The sequence below is a fragment of the Neoarius graeffei genome, chromosome 2 (genome assembly GCF_027579695.1).
Source record: "Neoarius graeffei isolate fNeoGra1 chromosome 2, fNeoGra1.pri, whole genome shotgun sequence".
In the NCBI taxonomy this organism is placed as follows: Eukaryota; Metazoa; Chordata; class Actinopteri; order Siluriformes; family Ariidae; genus Neoarius; species Neoarius graeffei.
Genome location: NC_083570.1, coordinates 50,035,318 through 50,056,470, shown reverse-complemented (window position 1 = coordinate 50,056,470; position 21,153 = coordinate 50,035,318). Strand labels below are relative to the sequence as shown.

Here is a 21,153-nt window from a genome sequence, read left to right as displayed (position 1 = left end):
TCGCCATGACCCAAACTCTTATTTCCCGGAAATGGCCCGGCACTAGAGCTCAGTGGAACGCACTTTCCCTCTGTAATAAGCACAAACAAGTCTGAAAGCGATTTCTTTTGTCTAGTCCATTTATTTCGAATGGTGAACCGAATTGTATACACTTGTATATAATTGTATATGCCATGTTAATTAGCACACGTGTATGCACATGCGCAGTGCGCAATCGTTACACTTGCATACTGTATTTGGTAACTTTACATGATTTTGACCTTTTTGGTGACCTTGACCGGATGACCCTCAAAATGTTGGAGGTTCTGTTTGAGACCAATGCCCATCTATCCTGAAAGTTTCATGAATATTGATCCAGCTGCTTTCCCATAATATCGTTCACAAAAAAAAAAAACAAAGAAACCCAACCGAAAACAATACCTCACCTTGTTTACTCCATAGTGGGCGAGGTAACAAATGGCATGTGTGCAAATTTCGATGGCTGGCTGGCTGGATGCCATTAATTGGCACGGTGGTGTAGTGGTTAGTACTACTGGCTCACAGCAAGAAGGTTCTGGGTTTGAGCCCAGTGGCCAATGGGGGCCTTTCTGTGTGGAGTTTACGCATGCGTGTCTGCATAGGTTTCCGCCGGGTACTCCTGTTTCCCCCACAGACATGTGGTTAGGTTAACATGGGGCAGCCTTGGCCTGAAGTGCCCATGAGCAAAGCACCTAACCCCCAACTACTCCCTGGGTGCTGTAGCATAGCTGCCCACTGCTCGGAGTGTGTGTGTGTGTGTGTGTAGTGGCTCTATGTGCTAGCTTGATTTTAAAAATTAATTTCTGGGTAAATCTGCAGATATCAGCACAGAAAAGTAACTGTTCGATTTAGATGCTGTAGCTGGAAAAACAGTTTAGATGAGAAAAATGATGCCCATCCAGCCATTCTGGCATATCACTACAGCGACCTGGCCGCTCTGACTGCTTCAGCCATCAAAGTGTCTAGGGAACATTACAGTAGTGGTTTCCTGTTGCCTTCTATTGGATTATTATAGCGGTTTTCTCCTCTCAACCATTCACACCTATGGACAATGTAGCTCCACCAATTAGCTCCTGCATATCTTTGGATTGTGGGGGAAACCGGAGGAAACCCACACAGACACGGGGAGAACATGCAAACTCCACACAGAAAGGCCCCTGTCGACCGCTGGGCTCAAACCCAGAACCTTCTCGCTGTGAGGCGACAGTGCTAACCACTACACCACCGTGCTGCTGAAAAATGACATGGGGATGACTGACTGTTTTTGTCACTGAAAGTCATGGGGATGGGTGGGGCTAAAATTGTATTGCAACCAGCCAGCAGGGGCGCTAGAATTGTGGTGGCTTCACTTTTTCAAGACGATACGCTGTCCATGTTTGACAGTCAGTGATTCAAACACTTTGCATATTTAACTGTACAAAATACAAGTGTATCCTGTGTTTTAGTTGTTATAAGCGGCAGGTTAAAAGAAACTCTGTTACTGCATATCTGTTTGTTTTTGCCATGCGTCTTTGTGGAGAAGTGAGATAAGCCACTCACGTGCTTTACAGTCTTATCAGTTCCAGATGGAAGAAAGGCATCCTACAGGAAACTTTAACTAACTGCTACTGCCATTTCTCCAACTCTTTCTCCTGTAACAGATGTGAGCCGGCAGGCTGCCAGGGAAGCTCTTCATGAGGTAAGACAAGCTCAGACTGAACCCATTAAGGCATTTTGTCAGAGCAGAGACTGTGTGTCCACTCTGAACCCTTTCTTTGGAGCTTTAGGAAGCTCGGCTTTAAATGATGTCATAACCAAACTGTCATCAGCTGTCAGGGATTTAATGGATGGAGGCCGTAGAGAAGTTACAGTCCTCTGTAGATCGTATTGTCATGCATTATGTTTAGATTGATGTAATTAGGTGTGTGTGTGTGTGTGTGTGTGTGTGTCTCCATCCTGAGTTAGTGGTCTCATTGGGGCTTCATACTGTATGCCATACATCACATATGAGTGTTGTGTGTGAGTGTTTACGTAAGCCAAACCCAATTTGCAAACATTTTTCCGAATGATTTTCTTCATACTTGTTCATGAATACCAATCACCCGTAAAATACCACAGGAGTGTCCACCGGACAGCTGATTAGCATTTGGTAAAGCATACAAAACTCCATGAAAGGTGACGATCACAGTGCTGAAATAATGAATAAACAGTAGTTTTACTCAGAGTAGCAGTGGAAATTATTTTGACTCCCATGTGTATAAAAATATATATTATTCAACAGCAGAGCGTCTCGTAGTAATCCCTCCCACACTAATTCACCATCCACAGCGTCATGTTGGAAAAGCAGGCGGGCACGTGCTGTAGGAAGTCTGATGATGGCACACAGCACACAAGGGAGCGTACACCATGCGGCAGCTTGAGACACACCAGATCGCTCATTTAACGGCTCCAATAAAATGTGTAAAGCATTGAAAGAAGATGCCATGGCAGGCAGTACTGAGTTATACACTGAGCGTTCCAGCCTGCTCTACTTTTATACTGCTGCATTTCTTCTTAATTCAATGACCGGTCGTATTTTGTCTTTTATTGATTTATCTTGACTGATATATATAAAATATAGGTCCGTCTCAGAAACTGGTCTCTTATTTGGGACATTATGGTCAAAAAATAAATTTTCTAATTTTACTTTTTTTTTGCATTTACCTAACACTCAGTGTTTCTTTTGTCATGTTTAATAAGAATAAAGATAGTATCTTGCTTGCTTGCAATTCAAATGTTTTTGTAAAATTGATTTACATATAAAATAACTACATCATGAAGAATTAAAGCCCCTCCTTCACAGATGAGTGAAAATATTGAATACATTTTCCTCTTTTTGATTGCTTGGGTTAAAAATGCCAAGTTATGATGACTGAATTGATTATTCACTTAAATATGAATAATATGATACATTTTGGGTATTTGATATGGCGAAATAGGACACAATGGAAAAATCAAGAACACACCGGAAAGATGAGAATAACGGCGCTGGTAAAAGAACAGTGACTGTACCGGCTGAAGGTCGCGCGGGTCTCTGCTGCGGTGCGCAAGCAACGGGACATCACTACCGCACCGGACGGAGCGCGAGGTGGGGGCGGGGCAAAATGACTGGCCGTAGATTCTATCAAAAGTTCGATCTAAATTGACCATGGTTGCAAAATATTGGCCAAAAATACGCAAACACTACAAAATATGAAAATAAGATGAAAAAGAAACATTCTATTGCCTTATATTGCAAGACTAAAACAAAATAAAACTGTCAAAACCCACCTTTTCAGTGATAACGTCCAAACAGAACACCCGCGTAACAGAGAAGACCGCAAATGTAACATATTCTGTAAGAACCACTGTAACATACTGTGTAAGAAACATATTCCAGGGCTCGAAATTCGCGGTGGTCCGGTCGCCCGAGGCGACTTAATTTGTCATTTGGCGGGTAATTCCTGTCACTAGCCAGCCCGGCTGGCTAGTTGAAAATAAAAAATATATATGAAGCGAAGATTCAGACACACCGTCAACTAAAGCCGCCACATATTAAGCGCGTGCCGTGTCTGTGTTAATCGATGTGTTTATCGGCAGGACCGAAACTACTGAAGAATTCCGAATCATATCGTGTACAAGTCAGGCTGTTGGTTTTTTCACTACTGCGCATGCATATAACGCATCTCGTTGAATATCGCGGCAATCACGTGTAGTATTGGACCAGGTGGGTGGAGCACAGAAGCACGGCAGGCCAGAACTGAGTTCTAAATGAACTATTTATTGCTAGCTTTTCAGCCTTTTATCACTTTCCAGCCGCCCACCCACGCCCGCACGCACACGTGTTCTGGTTGGGGAGAGAGAGCTCCCTTTCTCTGCTCCTTTTAAAGGGCGCAGTCACTGGGGAAGACACACAAACACAGGTTAATCCCCATCAGGTGCAATGATTCCACCACTTACCTTCCCTGACTCCGCCCTCCATTCACAGACCGACGCTTGGCCACGCCCCTGCTGCCACATCACGTTATCAAATTCAATAGATGTGGCCACATTATCACCCATTTAAACACGTGTTTTTGTTGTTGTTTACATCTACATCTGCAAAAGCTACATTGCGATGTGGAATTTTCTGAAAGGTGTACAGAAACCGCCAAAGACTGGGACAAAGCGACCTCAGTCTGAAGAGGAGAAACGACAAAGGACTTATAAGCAAACGTGGGAGCAGAGTAGGCCTTGGCTGCGATACAATTTTTATGGAATAATAACATTTTTTTCAAGTTGATTCCTAGTCAATATGAAGCTCTGAATGCTTTCTCTCTCATAAATGGTTAAATACAGAAAGCATGTTGAACATATTTTGGGTGCTATAGTCATGATAGTAAGTATATTTGCTTTCAATACTCATACACCAAGTTGCCAAGTTTTCCAATATATTATTATTTGTTGATTATATTATGGTGCTGTGTGTTGTTCTCATTTATGTATTTAACAACAGTATCAAAATACTCGGGTCTTGAAATAAATGCACATTAGTCATGAACAATGGTAACTACTCTCTTTTGTGTTATTTTTGACAGAAGTAAAATTCATACATGAACAAATTTTGGCTAGTTGATTTTCTGTTTGGCGAGTTACTTTGGAAGGTAACTAGTCCGGCTGGCTGGTGGAAAAAAAAAAAAAAATGAATTTCGAGCCCTGTATTCTATACCTAACTTCCAGCTTTCGTTTTAAAAAACAAAATCGCAGATTTATAACTAAATTTTTATATGGCGTAGTGATTTTAAGTTACTACTTTTGGTGAGGTAGTGACCTTGACCTTGAGACTTTCCGTTTAGATCAAAACACACAATCGTATTGGTTTTGGGTTTGCGGAAAATGGAGTTACAACGGTGATCAAATATTTTGTATAGTGATTTATTACGGTTATGATTATTCTGTGAGCGCACCAATCCTTAGGTGGATAAAGTTACAACTTAAAATACAATTAGTGATAACTGTAGACTTTTCAGTGGACTACAACCTTTTTAAGGGAATGCGATGTAGTCAACCATTTATCATGTCCCAGATCAAGCCGCCATTTTTCCACAAATTTGCAGAATTTTTGCCAAATTCTGAATAGAGTATTCACATCAAAGCTTTAGTTTTATCTGTATTATTTCTTTCATCATTTTATTTCAAATTAAAACCAACATCACCATTCAAAACCGGATAGTTTATTGACTGTGAGTATATTTAGTGGGGCATCCCCCACAGTACCCAGTTTCTGAGACAGACCCATATATAAATATAATATATTTAATTTATGCAATTTAATGTAAAAGGACTGGGTTTCACATCATATTTTCATTAAATTTGAAAATTCATATGTGAATTTTACCAGAGTTTTGACCCTTGATTAAATAACTTTAACAGTTTTATGATGGTGTAGGTTCTTCTGAAATCAACTCCTCTCACAGTTTGTGGAGGAATTTCACCAGACTTAGCAAAAGGCTTTGTTATATGTCATTAGTACACCATGTTATTTTGTTCAATTCGGTCGCATTTTACTCGAGTTTTGGCCCTTGATTAACAACCTTGTACTTTCACAATTTCATGAAGGTGTGCTTGCCTTCTGATGATAACTCCTCTCACAATTTTTGGACAAATTTCTTGAAGCTTGGCAAAAGGTTTTGTTATATGACGGTTAGAGATTAGAGTAGATTAGATAAAACTTTATTGATCCCTTTGGGAGGGTTCCCTCAGGGAAATTAGGATTCCAGCAGCATCATAACAGATAAACAGAGAAAAGAAATAGAGAAAAACTTCTAGATAAATTAAAATAAATTAAGTATTTACATATACAAATATAAAAAGAGTAAAATATGGGGAAGAGAGGAAGGGGGAGAGAGAGGAGGGGGGAAAAGGAAGGGCAGCAGGAGAGATATTGCACTTTATATTGCACATTGTCCAGTATTGCTTTTTGTCAGGCTAGGCTACTGCGCCTTCCTGTCCTCTGTCCTCCTGTTTCCCCCTCCTCCCCCCCAGAGAGGAGTTGTACAGTCTGATGGCGTGAGGGACAAAGGAGTTTTTGAGTCTGTTCGTCCTGCACTTGGGAAGGAGCATTCTGTCACTGAACAGACTCCTCTGGTTGCTGATGATGGTGTGCAGAGGGTGACTGGCATCGTCCATGATGTTCAATAGTTTGTCCATAGTCCTCTGCCACCGTCACCAGAGAGTCCAGCTTCACGCCGACCACAGAGCCGGCCCGCCTGATCAGTTTGTCCAGCCTGGATGTGTCCTCCTTGGATGTGTTGCCCCCCAGCACACCACGGTGTAAAACAGGACACTGGTGACCACAGACTGATAGAACATCCACAGGAGTTTCCTGCAGATGTTAAAGGACCGCAGCCTCCTAAGGAAGTATAGCCTGCTCTGTCCCTTCCTGTATAAGTGATTGGTGTTGCCAGTCCAGCTTGCTGTCCAGCCACAGCCTGAGGTACTTGTAGGAATCCACAGCCTCCACCTCGACTCCCTTGATCAGAACTGGTCGTGGCCTTAGTCTGGACCTCCCAAAGTCAATGACCAGCTCCTTGGTCTTCGAGATGCTGAGCTGCAGATGGTTCCTGTTGCATCACACAGCAAACTCCCTCACCAGGCTCCTATACTCCTCCTCTCTGTCGTCACTGATACACCCAACGATGGCTGTGTCATCGGCAAACTCCTGAATGTGACACAGCTCCGAGTTGTAGCAGAAGTCCGCGGTGTACAGGGTGAAGAGGGGCCAGCACCGTGCCCTGGGGTGCTCCGGTGCTGCTAATCACAGTGTCAGACGTGATGTCCTTCAGCCTGACGTACTGCGGCCTGTCAGTGAGGTAGCTGGAGATCCAGGTGACCAGACAGGGGTCCACTCGCATCCTGTTATAGGGCACAAGTTATACGCATATTGAAATTTTGTTTAATTTGAGCAAATTTTCCCAGAGTTATGCCCTTGATTATTAACAAACTTTGGCAATTTCATCAAGGTGTGCTTGCTTTCTGAAATCAACTTCCCTCACAATTTTTATTATCCCCCACTGGCCGAAAGGCCCGAAGGAGGATTATGTCATGACGATGTCCATCTGTCCGTCCCGGGAAGGGTACTCACCTTCTGAAATCAACTCCTCTCACGATGTTTGGAGGAATTTCATGAAACTTGACAGGATTCTTTGTTATATGTCGGTAATACGCAGGTTGCCATTTCGTTCAATTCAGTTGCATTTTACCAGAGTTATGGCCGAGTTGCCAGCAGGGGATATTGTGCTCTCAGAGCACTCTTGTTTGTGATGTAATTCTGTTCCTGACTTTTCTTTCTTCATCAAAGATTTTGCATTCAGAGTTAAACACAGCCAATTTTTCTATGCTTTTTTTTTTTAGGATCAAGAGATACCCCATACAGTGTGAAATTTTTATTTAATATCATTTTCTTGAGTACTGCAACTGAAGTCTCCACGTTTTGCTGTGAACTTTGCTAATTCCGTTACCAAAGAACTACCCAAGGTTTTTCTTTGCCATCTTTCAAGCTTAGACCTCCTGTTATTCGAAAATCGACAGCAAAATTCCTGAAATGCGCTCTCTCTCTCTCTCTCTCTCTCTCTCTCTCTCTCTCTCTCTCTGTCAGAATGATGGAGGTCTGAAAGATCGCTCGGTGTTTGATATTCCCATCTTCACTGAGGAGTTTCTCAACCACAGTAAAGGTGAGTTGAGTTTTTCAGCTTTATTTTAGTTCCGTTATTGACCTTCACAGATTCATCTTTGTGGTTTTGCATGTTATCACATTTTGCATAACAGATTTTTTTTTTTAAAAACGCATCATACCATATCGTTCATTTATAACAATTAAAACTGATAATGCCAAACCAAGATTTTCAGTTCTCCTTTTATGAGTGGAATCAATACTTTTTACGAGAAAATTGTAATAAATATGGTTACGAGTGGGTATCAGTGATGTATACACTCGTACATGATGCTGTCCCATGTTCTACGCATCATGGAAAAGTGTGTGTTTGTGTGCACTTCCATCTTAACCCTGTGCGTTTTGTGCAGCACGTGAGGCGGAGCTGCGGCAGTTACGCAAGACCAACATGGAATACGAGGAGCGCAACGCAGCACTGCAGAAACACGTGGAGAGTATGCGTAGCGCTGTGGAGCGCCTGGAGGGAGATGTGCTGCAGGAGCGCACACGCAATGGCCTGCTGCAACAGCACCTCGACCAATTGCGCTCAGCACTCACACACAGCTTCTCGAGTGTGCCACTGCCTGGTGAGAGAGAGAGGCGTGCACACACACACACACACACACACACACAGAGTGCAGGGCTCAGGACAATCTATTTTACATATAGTGCATGAATAAAAGTTTTCAGGCATTACTACTGATCTCTTAATCTCATCTCATTATCTCTAGCCGCTTTATCCTGTTCTACAGGGTCGCAGGCAAGCTGGAGCCTATCCCAGCTGACTACGGGTGAAAGGCGGGGTACACCCTGGACAAGTCACCAGGTCATCACAGGGCTGACACATAGACACAGACAACCATTCACATTCACACCTACGGTCAATTTAGAGTCACCAGTTAACCTAACCTGCATGTCTTTGTACTGTGGGGGAAACCGGAGCACCCGGAGGAAACCCACGCGGACACGGGGAGAACATGCAAACTCCACACAGAAAGGCCCTCGCCGGCCACGGGGCTCGAACCCAGACCTTCTTGCTGTGAGGCGACAGCGCTAACCACTACACCACCGTGCCGCCCCGATTTCTTAATATTACAACTTATTTTTGAGGCAGAAGGTTAGAAGTGGGATTATCTGTAGTAAAATATACACACTGTAAATGTGTGAATTTTTTGCGGCAGTAAGCTCGGTAACAGGTACAGGATCAACTAATGTTCACATATTTTCATTCAGTGCAAAAAAGACATCTTTGCAAGTGAAAATATCTTGAATATAGTCCTATGTATCTATTTTATCATTATCTATTGTAAGATGATATAATATTTTCAGCCGATATGAGCCATTTACAAATTCCAGCCCGAAAATGACAAAAAAAATTGTTCGTTATTTAGTTTATCCACCAGAGGGCACACTGCGACTCCACTGTTTGCAACACCACAATTCACAACAATCAGCTGATCCAAGCAGAGGAGCAACAGCATGGCAAACAGAAGAAAGTGTCCATCTATTTAAAAAATATATATATATATGTATTAGTTGTACACGCAAATTAATGACCTACAGTACCAGCCAAAAGTTTGGGCACAATGTTTTTCTTTATTATTTAAAAAACAGTTCATGTCTTAAAATAATGATGGATGTCGTTTCTCTTTACTTAGTCGAGCGGTTCTTGACGTAATGTGGATTACTACAGTTGTGGAATAAGGCTATTTACTGTATTTGTATTGTTTACTGTCTGATCTCAAATTCATCAAGAAGGCAAGAAATTGCACTAATTAACTTTTGACGAGGCACCTGTTAATTGAAAAGCATTCCAGGTGAAAACCTCATGAAGCTGGTTAAGACAAGGCCAACAGTGTGCAAAGTGTCATCGCGGTAAACGCTGGCTACTTTGAAGAATCTCAAATATGAAACAGTTTGTTGTTGTTTTTTGTTTACCATATAATTCAGTACATGTTCCAGATGTTATTTTGTAGTGCTGATGTTTTCAGTATTGTTCTACAATATAGAAATTACTTAAAATGCAGAAAAACCTGAGAGTGAGTAGGGGGGTGTCCAAACTTCTGACTGGTACTGTGTATACAAATCATTTTTTTAAGGTTAAAATGAAATTGTTTTTGTACAGTTCCGATATGAATAAAGTATCAACGTATTTCCAAGTCATATTTAACTTGTGCGCGTGCACGCTCTGTCCCGCTCTCTCGCTGGCCACTTTATTAGGAACACCCATCCACCTGCTGTTTTATGCAGGTATCTCATCAGCCGATCCCTTGACAGCAGCACGGTGCATAAAATCTTGCAGATACAAATCAAGAGCTTCAGTTCATGTTCACGTCAAACATCAGAATGGGAAAAATTGTGATCTCTGTGACTTTCACTGTAGCATGGGCGTTGGTTTCAGCCAGCTGGACTGGTCTGAGTATTTCAGAAGCTGCTGATCTCCTGGGGTTTTTACACACAACAGTCTCTAGAGTTTACGCAGAATGGTGCGAGAAACAAAAAAACAATGAGTGAGCGATAGTTCTGTGGGTGGAAACGTCTTGTTGATAAGAGAGGTCAGAGGAAAATGGCCAGATTGGTTCGAGCTGCCAGGAAGGATATAACAACTCCTTTACAACCGTTGTGATATCAGGAACAGGAATCTTGGAATCAAGAACAAATTCCTCTTAAAGTGGTGCGTGTATGATGTTAGTGTATTTTCTAAACAAGTCGGTTACCTTGAAAGCGCATAACTAATAAATGTGCACGTTTCCAGTTGTATAGGTACGTATATAGGCCTAAATAAAGTAATTATTTTGCATAAATAGTTCAAAAAAATTTGACATTTCAGCCTGCTTGATTATTTTTGTACTGTTCACAACATTTTAATTCATTTCTATTTGAATGAAGCATCCCCCAATGTGTGTGCATTAGCTGATATTTCATTTCAGTCACAGGTTTTTTTTTTTTTTTAAATGCCTTACCTGTCCGATCCTATTCTACTGGCAGATCATCTTTCTTTTTAGAAATGAATACTTAATGAACAGAATTATCTACCAAATAACTAAACTATATCAAGCTTGAAAATGAGTCAAGAAAATTTCTAGAAATACTTTGATTTGGTTTATTGTGATCTTATAATAGGAAACACTCTATGTGGCTGTATTCAAGATATTTTCACTTGATAAGATTTTTGTTCAACGTCTGTAGCACACATTTTTCAGTTTAATAGCTGAGCAGAAAGCTCTTTCCCTTTTACGGAATTTTTGTTGCTTCAGTGTAACTTGTACCTGCCTAAATCTCAATGAACAATGTGTATAATCTCCAAATATAGAATGAGTTTTTTTTTTGTTTGTTTGTTTGTTTTTGTGTGTGTGTGTGTAATAGTAGAGTGAAACCTTGTTATAACAGCGTCTTTGTTTGTTGTACACAATGGTGCTCCAAATGCTTTTCTGTGGAAGTCTTATAAAAGTATATCTGACAAAGATAAGGGTTTGGCAATGTCTTCAATTATGGCAAAGACTTTGAGAACAGGGATAAGCACTGTTGTCTGGACTTGGTGCCCTTTAGTGCCCTCTTGTGTCACTGTGCTGTTCCTGCAGGCAGTGGAGAGACAGCCAGTCTGGACTCCATCGACTCCTACATGAAGAAGCTCCACAATATCGTGATGTCCAACCCTCAGGAGCACGAGCACCTCATTAGTTTGGTGCGGGATGTGGTGAACTGCCTCGACAGGTAACAGCTATATTCATAATACTTATTTAAAAACTATACCCAAGCTAATTTTATAGCTACAGTACAACATTTACAGTCTGTGTTAATCAAATTCAGGATTATCGGCACCCTTGGTAAAGAAGGGTTATGAAACTGTGCCTTTGTGTTAGTGTAATCTCAGACTGTATACAGTATACACTCATGGCCACTTTATTAGAAGCACCAAACTAATAACAGGTAGGACCCCACTTTACTGTCCGAACAACCTCGATTCAGCATAGTATGGATTCCACAAGGTGCTGGACACATTCCTTTGAGATTCTGATCCTTGTTGATGTGATTGTATCCCATCCAGTGGTAAAATGTAGCTAAGTACATTGACTAAAATGCTGAACTTAAGTACAAATTTGAGACATTTGTACTTGAGTATTTCCATTCTCTGCAACTATAATACAGTGTCTTGCAAAAGTATTCGTCCCCCTTGGTGTTTGTCCTGTTTTGTTGCATTAAAAGCTGGAATTAAAATGGATTTTTGGGAGGGTTAGCACCATTTGATTTACACAACATGACGACCACTTTAAAGGTGAAAATTGTTGTTTTATTGTGACACAAACAATAATTAAGATGAAAAAACAAACAGAAATCTGGAGAGGCATAGGTATTCACCCCCTTTCATATGAAACCCCTAAATAAGAGCTGGTCCAACCAATTCACTTCATAAGTCGCATAATTAGTTGATTAAGATCCACCTGTGTGCAATCAAAGGGTCACATGATCTGTCACATGATGTCTGGATAAATCAACCTGTTCTGGAAGGACCCTGACTCTGCAACACTACTAAGCAAGCAACATGAAAACCAAGGAGCCTCCAAACAGGTCAGAGACAAAGTTGTGAAGTATAGATCAGGGTTGGATTATAAAAAAAATATCCCAAACTTTGAATATCCCAGGAAGCGCCATTAAATCCATTATAGCAAAATGGAAAGAATATGGCACCACTACGAACCTGACAAGAGAAGGCCGCACACCAAAACTCACAGACCGGGCAAGGAGGGCATTAATCAGAGATGCAACAAAGACACCAAAAATAACACTGAAGGAGCTGCAAAGATCCACAGCGGAGATGGGAGGATCTGTCCATAGGACCACTTTAAGCCGTACACGCCACAGACCGGGGCTTTATGGAAGAGTGGCCAGAAAAAAGCCATTGCTTAAGAAAACATGTTTGGAGTTTGCCCAGCAGCATGTGGCAGACTCCCCAAACACATGGAAGAAGGTTCTCTGGTCAAATGAGACTAAAATTGAACTTTTTGGCCATCATGGGAAATGCCATGTGTGGTGCAAACCCAACACCCTGAGATCACCATTCCTACAGTGAAGCATGGTGGTGGCAGCATCATGCTGTGGGGATAATTTTTTTATCTGCAGGGACAGGAAAGCTGGTCAGGACTGAAGGAAAGATGGCTGCCACTAAATACAAGGCAATTCTGGAGGAAAACATGTTTGAGTTGGCCAGAGGTTTGAGACTGGGACAGAGGTTCACAGTCCAGCAGGACAATGACCCTAAACATACTGCTAAAGCTACACTGGAGTGATTTAACTCTTTACCCCTTAAAGCAGTTGCTACAGCCACCCTTGTATACTGTATGTATATACTGTTCACCCTTAGAACGCATTTACAAGAAAAAAAGTCTAAAGACAAGGTTTTAGACTAGGCGTCATATGTCGTCATTAAGGGATATACACGGGGTCGTCATATGTCGTCATTAAGGGGTAAAGAGTTAAAGGGAAACATTTAAAATGTCTTGGAGTGGCCTAGTCAAAGCCCAGACCTCAATCCAATTGAGAATCTGTAACATAATTTGAAGATTTCTGTACACCAACACAACCCATCTAACTTGAAGGAGTTGGAGCAGTTTTGCCTTGAGGAATGGGCAAAAATCCCAGTGGCTAGATGTGTGAAGCTAATAGAGACATACCCCAAGAGAATTGCAGCAAAAGGTGGCTCTACAAAGTATTGACTTTGGGGGGGGATTTCCGTTTTTTCATCTTATTGTTTGTGTCACAATAAAGCAACAATTTGCACCTTTAAAGCGGTAGGCATGTTGTGTAAATCAAATGGTGCTAACCCCCCAAACATCCATTTTAATTCCAGCTTGTAATGCAACAAAACAGGACAAACACCAAGGGGGACGAATACTTTTGCAAGACACTGTACTTCTACTATATTGTACCGTTTTTACTGAACTACCTTTGCGTGATAGCTTTAGCTATGAGTTACTTTTCATGTTGCAAATGATAGATCTTTCCTGTCCAGTGAAAATCACGTATCTCCAAATGTGGTGATTTTGAATATTTGTGATAAACTGAAGGATTAAGTGTTCATTTCTGGGTTGAAAAAAATTGTCCTACTTCTTAAGCTAAATAAACTATTTAAATTACCCTCTTGGATTAGCTGGAAAATGCATCGTCACATGCATGAAAACTGGGCTGTTTCTGAGCCCATGAAAAGCCGACTTTTTAGAGATATGTGGTTCCTACAGGACAGCAACACTACAGACATACGACTTTCCTCAACAGTGTCATTCGAATTGGCTCAGCCTTAAACATCTGCAGCAGTAAAAGTGCAACATGCACATTAAGGCAGCAGTAATATTAATCAAGAAACATCATATAAAATAGTAAAACACTCATCAGGACTGTTTTACTGTACAGAGTACTTGAGTAAGGATTTGAATGCAGGACTTTGACTTGTAGTGTGGTATTATGATGTGTTCCATTTGTGCTGGGAAGTCAAGACTTCCAAGTCACCAGTTGGAAATATCAGTTGGAATGCCCTCTGGTGTCAGATTCCTGGCTCTGAAATTCAGTGGAACTTCACCAACCCAACCTCAAAATCCAAGCTGGTCTCCACACATCAACAGAGTGAAAGCTAGAAGTGTAATGTACTGCTCATTAGCACTTCTGTCTTATTTGTATCTTGTTAAAACTGTCATACACACATTTGCTGTCCAACTTCTATCTGTGGACATGCTGTTATGGTGTTTGTGTGCACAAAATACCGTGTAATGCATTATCAGCTGGTACTGCTAATAATGGCTATCAGTAGCTAGAAATTGCTGGTATTGGTGATCTGATTTTGATACTGGGACGCAGTCCATTCAGGTGCGACGTTATTCTGAGGTGAATGGAACGCCACATTAGTACTTTTACTCAAGTAAAGGATCTGAATACTACTATTTCCACCACTGTATCATTTGTTGCGCATTCAGATCCAGTGACTGGGGAGGCAACTGAAATGCACTGAACTCTGTCATGTTCATGGAACCAGTTTGAGCCAATTAGTGCTTTGGGACATTATCAGGTGTTGGAAGAAGCCATTTTAAGAAGGCACATTGCAGCAGGGGAGTAGCTGGGGGGGAGTCCTGGGGTGCCTGTGACAAACCCCCCACCCCCCCTTTGTCAGACCATACATTTTTTTCAATAGCCGCATAAAAATATTTGAAAAGCGCCCACTGTAATTTTTCTAACTTTTTTTTTTTAAACTAGATTGTCGGCTCAGCCTCATTAGGGTTTCAATAACCTTGACTTCCTGTGGTTTGGGCGCGAAAACCCAGTTTGTCAGAGTGTGTGTGGGAGGCGGATGTAATTGCAGATATGTTAAAGGAACAGTCCACCGTATTTCCATAATGAAATATGCTCTTACCTGAATTGAGACGAGCTGCTCCGTACCTATCCGAGCTTTGCGCGACCTCCCAGTCAGTCAGACATGCTGTCACTCCTGTTAGCAATGTAGCTAGGCTCAGTATGGCCAATGGTATTTTTTGGGGCTGTAGTTAGATGCGACCAAACTCTTCCGCATTTTTCCTGTTTACATAGGTTTATATGACCAGTGACATGAAACAAGTTCAGTTACACAAATTGAAACGTAGCGATTTTCTATGCTATGGAAAATCCGCACTATAATGGCAGGCGTGCTAACACCTTCTGCGTGCTTCGGCAGCGCATTGATATCTGAGCTCCGTATCAATGCGCTGCCGAAGTGCGCAGAAGGTATTAGTACGCCTGCCATTATAGTGCGGATTTTCCATAGCATAGAAAATCGCTACGTTTCAATTTTTTTAACTGAACTTGTTTCATATCACTGGTCATATAAACCTATGTAAACAGTAAAAACGCGGAAGAGTTTGGTCACATCTAACTACAGCCCCAAAAAAATACCGTTGGCCATGCTGAGCCTAGCTACATTGCTAACAGGAGTGACAGCGCGTCTGACTGCGTCTGACTGACTGGGAGGTCGCGCAAAGCTCGGATAGGTATGGAGCAGCTCGTCTCAAGTCAGGTAAGAGCATATTTCATTATGGAAATACGGTGGACTGTTCCTTTAAATAATACACAGTGCGATATGAGCATAAAGTGCATGAAATGCACACAACAGGCAAACACAATCCCTTCATTTCAGAGGCTCAAAAGTAATTGGACAAATTAAATAATTGTAAATAAAATGTTAATTTCTAATACTTGGTTGAAAACCCTTTGTTGGCAATGACTGCCTGAAGTCTTGAACTCATGGACATCACCAGACGCTGTGTTTCCTCCTTTTTAATGCTCTGCCAGGCCTTTACTACAGCGGTTTTCAGTTGCTGTTTGTTTGTGGGCCTTTCTCTCTGAAGTTTAGTCTTTAACAAGTGAAATGCATGCTCAATTGGGTTGAGATCAGGTGACTGACTTGGCCATTCAAGAATATTCCACTTCTTTGCTTTAATAAACTCCTGGGTTGCTTTGGCTTTATGTTTTGGGTCATTGTCCATCTGTATTATGAAACGCAGACCAATCAGTTTGGCTGCATTTGGCTGGATTTGAGCACACAGTATGTCTCTGAATACCTCAGAATTCATCCGGCTGCTTCTGTCCTGTGTCACATCATCAATAAACACTAGTGACCCAGTGCCACTGGCAGCCATGCATGCCCAAGCCATCACACTGCCTCCGCCGTGTTTTACAGATGATGTGGTATGCTTTGGATCATGAGCTGTACCACGCCTTCGCCATACTTTTTTCTTTCCATCATTCTGGTAGAGGTTGATCTTGGTTTCATCTGTCCAAAGAATGTTCTTCCAGAACTGTGCTAGCTTTTTTAGATGTCTTTTAGCAAAGTCCAATCTAGCCTTTTTATTCTTGAGGCTTATGAGTGGCTTGCACTGTGCAGTGAACCCTCTGTATTTACTTTCATGCAGTCTTCTCTTTATGGTAGATTTGGATATTGATAGGCCTACCTCCTGGAGAGTGTTGTTCACTTGGTTGGCTGTTGTGAAGGGGTTTCTCTTCACCATGGAAATTATTCTGCGATCATCCACCACTGTTGTCTTCTGTGGGCGTCCAGGTCTTTTTGCATTGATGAGTTCACCAGTGCTTTCTTTCTTTCTCAGGATGTACCAAACTGTAGATTTTGCCACTCCTAATATTGTAGCAATTTCTCGGATGGGTTTTTTCTGTTTTCGCAGCTTAAGGATGGCTTGTTTCACCTGCATGGAGAGCTCCTTTGACCGCATGTTTTCTTCACAGCAAAATCTTCCAAATGCAAGCACCACACCTCAAATCAACTCCAGGCCTTTTATCTGCTTAATTGAGAATGACATAACGAAGAAATTGTCCACACCTGCCCATGAAATAGCCTTTGAGTCAATTGTCCAATTACTTTCGGTCCCTTTAAAAATAGGGTGGCACATGTTAAGGAGCTGAAACTCCTAAACCCTTCATCCAATTTTAATGTGGATACCCTCAAATGAAAGCTCAAAGTCTGGACTTTATGTCCATGTCCATTATATAACTATAACTTGAATATGTTTCAGTAAACAGGTAAAAAAAGAAAATTTGTGTCAGTGTCCAAATATATATGGACCTAACTGTATATGCACTCGAAGTATGTTCAATAACAAAAACAAGTGATGGAATACTTATTTCCTTTCACTGTGCCTTTAAGTTTTGCTTCAACTTTATGAACCATTAAAGTCACATACCTGAAAATTCACTCTTAGGGTAATAATCAAATACAACCAGAGCTGTAAAAATACAACCGTGAACCTACCTTGAAAAGCATACAAGTGTATTTTGCTTCTACACGCAGTGAGGAGGATGATTAGAGATGCAAAATGAACTGTGTAGTTTTATATTGTCGCCTATAATTATAACCATCTCTTAAAAACCTGAAATAAAAAGTCATTTGCATCATAAAGGCAAGAAGGGGGGTATTTTCATCCTATTTTAGCTGTTATTTTAGCTGTTATTGTGTTCGTGGATTGGCTTGGTAATTAAAAGAAGTGTGAAAGCAAGGGTTATAGTGTGTAGTTTTAAGGCATTGTATTTAACAAGTGCTGTAATTTGTTCTCTCCTCCAGGTAATTGAGGAGTCCTGATCACTGTGCTGCCAAATCCCTGAACTCCATCCTGTTCAAGACACCCATCCATTCCCGATCCATTTTTTTAAGACACAAAATTATTCAAAGGAGGATGATTTATTTATTTTATAGTGCCATTTTTATTTTTTTCTACAGCAATTGGTATTTATTAATGCCTGGGTGTTTTGTGATCAGGAAGAAAGTACATGGAAAAACATTTTCAGTGATCTTTAGGCCATGTCACCATGTTTATTTAATTTGAATTTTTTTTAGATTTTAGATCTCATTTCTTTGCATTAAAAAAAAGAAATAACACTTTTGTATTGCATTTACTCTGATTTAAACTGTAGTGGGTATATTTGTGATTTGCCACTCGTCTCTGTGCCAGCGTTGCATAAGTGTATAAAAGGCTCAAACGCTCCATTGACTAATAAATTACATTTGCAATATGTCTGTATGGATCAGTTATGTATTTGATACTTTCATAAAGAAGGGCATCAGTGGATGTTTTGGCCTTATCCTCCTCTGCGGCTCGGCTTTTGTTTCGTTTGATATGTAGCGCACACAGCATGATGTAAAAAACATCTCAGCTCCCTGACCCAGTTTTTTCAATCAGTTTATTTGCAGATTTACTATATTTTGTGTTTTAGCTGCAATAAAAATCTGTTCTGACAGTTTGACACTTTTTACATGTACTCTCCTGCAGTCGCTTACACGTAAGCTCATAGGACAAAGAAAAAAGGTGATACTTAAAGCTAGACTGCCTTTCAGATTTTTATAGTGTAGGTCATAAAAAGAATTTTCCCTGACACCTAGTTATTTTTGTTTAGTGGACCGAAAGCTCCTGAATTCAAATCGGACTCCCAATTTTATTAGTTTAATGGAACAATTAATGAATTTGGGGCCAAGTGACCCTTAATTCTCTATTTTTTCCTGCTTCACCATGACCCAATTCAAGATACTACATCATGCATACCGTGGTGGGCTTTCCCCGTTCGCGCAAGGCATTGTGGGATACAAATTTGAAACGGGAGAGAAAAATGGAGGATGTGTGTGCGCAAATGAAACGTGAAAGACCAACGACAGTAACGGAAAGCAAGAAGAAAAGGCATTATGTTGCGAAGGAAAGGAAACACAGGACCAAACTAATAAATATCGGTGGTCAGCGAGCACCTCGGTCTGTTTGTTTAGCGACAGAATGATGTAAGCATCAGTGCACGGTCAAGGTAAACCTGTAGATGGCAGTAATGCAACACTGTGGATGCCAGCTGCTGTAAAACCCAAAAGAAGGTAAACCTGTGCAAACAGACTTCCTCTGTCTGACTGCGCGAAGCGCACCATTTCATGCATATTATTTGCTCAGCAATCCCCTCAAATTAAATAACTTCCCAGCCACAGAATGGCCTGTTTTGAGATATTACAGAAATAAACACATCACAATGATCAAATTTGAGAGGGAACTAAATTTCACTGATTTTATGAAATCGAAAGGCCGTCTAGCTTAAATATGTGTGTTTTGTGTATTGGACGTGATGCACTTACCATGTTCAGTAACTTATCATGGTGTCTCTGTGCTTTAAGATGCATATTTGTTGTCCATACAGTCAAAAGCTTGAACACACCATCTTGTTCAATTTTTTTCTTTTTCATTAATTAAAAAATTTCAGATCTTAAAGTAATGATGGATGTCGCTTCTCTTTACTTAGCTGAGCGGTTCTTGACGTAATATGGATTACTACAGTTGTGAAAAAGGGCTATTTGCTATATTATTTGTTAATTTACTGTTTGATCTCAAACGCATTAAGAAGGCAAGAAATTGCACTAATTAACTTTTGACGAGGCACCTGTTGTTAATTGAAAAGCATTCCAGGTGAAGAATCTAAAATATGAAACATTTTGTATTTAACACTTTTTTTTTTTTAACCACAGAATTCCATATATGTTCCGTGTGTTATTTCATAGTGTTGACGTCTTCAGTATTGTTCTACAACATATAGCCAAAATACAGAAAAACCCTATGAATGAGTAGGTGTGTCCAAACGTTTGACTGGACACACCTACTATATTTGTAAATCTACATTCATTCGAAAAATATTAAGTACAGACTAGGTCCAAACAAAAATAATAACTGCAGGAGCAAATTAATAACCAGCTCCTTTTCTACCTGTAATGAACCCAGGTGAGAGTTGAAGGTGGATAAGCCTCCACAGAGGAAATATGTCTGATTGACAGCCAGTGTGAGTTTGATGGTCACTGCCAGGTTACACAGATGTTCAGGATGGAGCTGTGACTTGAATTGACTTTACTAAATTCTCACAAAAAAAAAAGCATAAAAGAGAACAGCACCAGTGCAGGTTTCTCTGTCAGAATGCCCGTTTCCTGTTCAGCGACAGGACTTCCTATTAGGAATGGCTGCTGTGTGATTTGTAATTCCATTCACAGGTGGCTCAAATGACCACATATCCTCCTGTTGTTGAACTCCCTTCATCCTGCTGCCTGTACCCGATTTGACTTGTTTGACTTTTGGACGAAATTGCCGGAAGCTTTCATATGTTGTAGTGCTGTCCTTGAGCAGTCAGTATCAATATACTATGCCATCACTGAAGATAAATGAATGAATTTATTGGAACCATTGAGCTTTTCCATAAATGTTTATTAAAATGGTCATTGAAGTGATGTCATACTGTATGGTGTCATTATTTTTTATAGTCCTAATTGTTGAGTTACCATAAGTTGGCCTAGTGGTTAGCGTGTCCGCCTCTCAATTGGGAGATTGCGAGTTCTATTCTTGGTCGGGTCATACCAAAGACCATCATAAAAATGGTACCTCCTGCCATCTGGCAAGGCACGCCACAATACAGATGCGAGTGGGGAGTCAAACTCTCACGGTTAACAGAGGACTAGCCGCCCACTGTAACCCTAGCTATGTAATAGGCGAGAGGCCGAGGGCTACGTAAACTGAGATCGGCGCCACATGGAGTGGGAAGGGACTTTGAATTGAGTTATTGAGGTTTGGATTAAACACACAAAATAAAGTACATTATTGTACCTTTGGGGTACAACAGCCTGTCACTGGGGCAGCATCCAATAAGGTACTTATTTGTACCCTTTTTTCTACTTGGGAACATATGTAACTTTTTGGCTCTAAAAAGACCTTGAGGTCCAATAAGGAGCCCTAAGGGTATATTAGTGTAGATTGTACCTTGGGGGACAGAAATGGACTCCTACTGTACCCCTATTTCTGATAGTACACCTGTTCAACTCAAGTTAGCAGTCAAACATGTAAATAACATATATACACGGGGGGGCACTGCCTAAAAGCGGAGCTCCTGATGAGTGTATGAGTAAAATATTTCCA

The 21,153-nt window shown here is 40.9% G+C and overlaps 1 protein-coding gene across 2 annotated transcripts in view; it reads left to right on the top strand.

The window, feature by feature from the left end:
* Positions 1-18,244, top strand: part of hmg20a (high mobility group 20A) — a 49,185-nt gene extending 30,941 nt beyond the window's left edge. Inside the window, exons 5-9 of one of the 2 annotated variants that reach the window (XM_060914374.1) lie at positions 1,659-1,696; positions 7,652-7,727; positions 8,077-8,292; positions 11,287-11,419; positions 17,796-18,244. In XM_060914374.1, coding sequence (XP_060770357.1) covers positions 1,659-1,696; positions 7,652-7,727; positions 8,077-8,292; positions 11,287-11,419; positions 17,796-17,799 — 467 coding nt within the window. In that variant the 3' untranslated portion in view covers positions 17,800-18,244. Of the gene's footprint in view, positions 1-1,658; positions 1,697-7,651; positions 7,728-8,076; positions 8,293-11,286; positions 11,424-17,795 lie in introns of those variants that run through there. The other variant, XM_060914375.1, reaches the window with a different exon arrangement.
* The last annotated feature ends 2,909 nt before the right edge of the window (positions 18,245-21,153 follow it).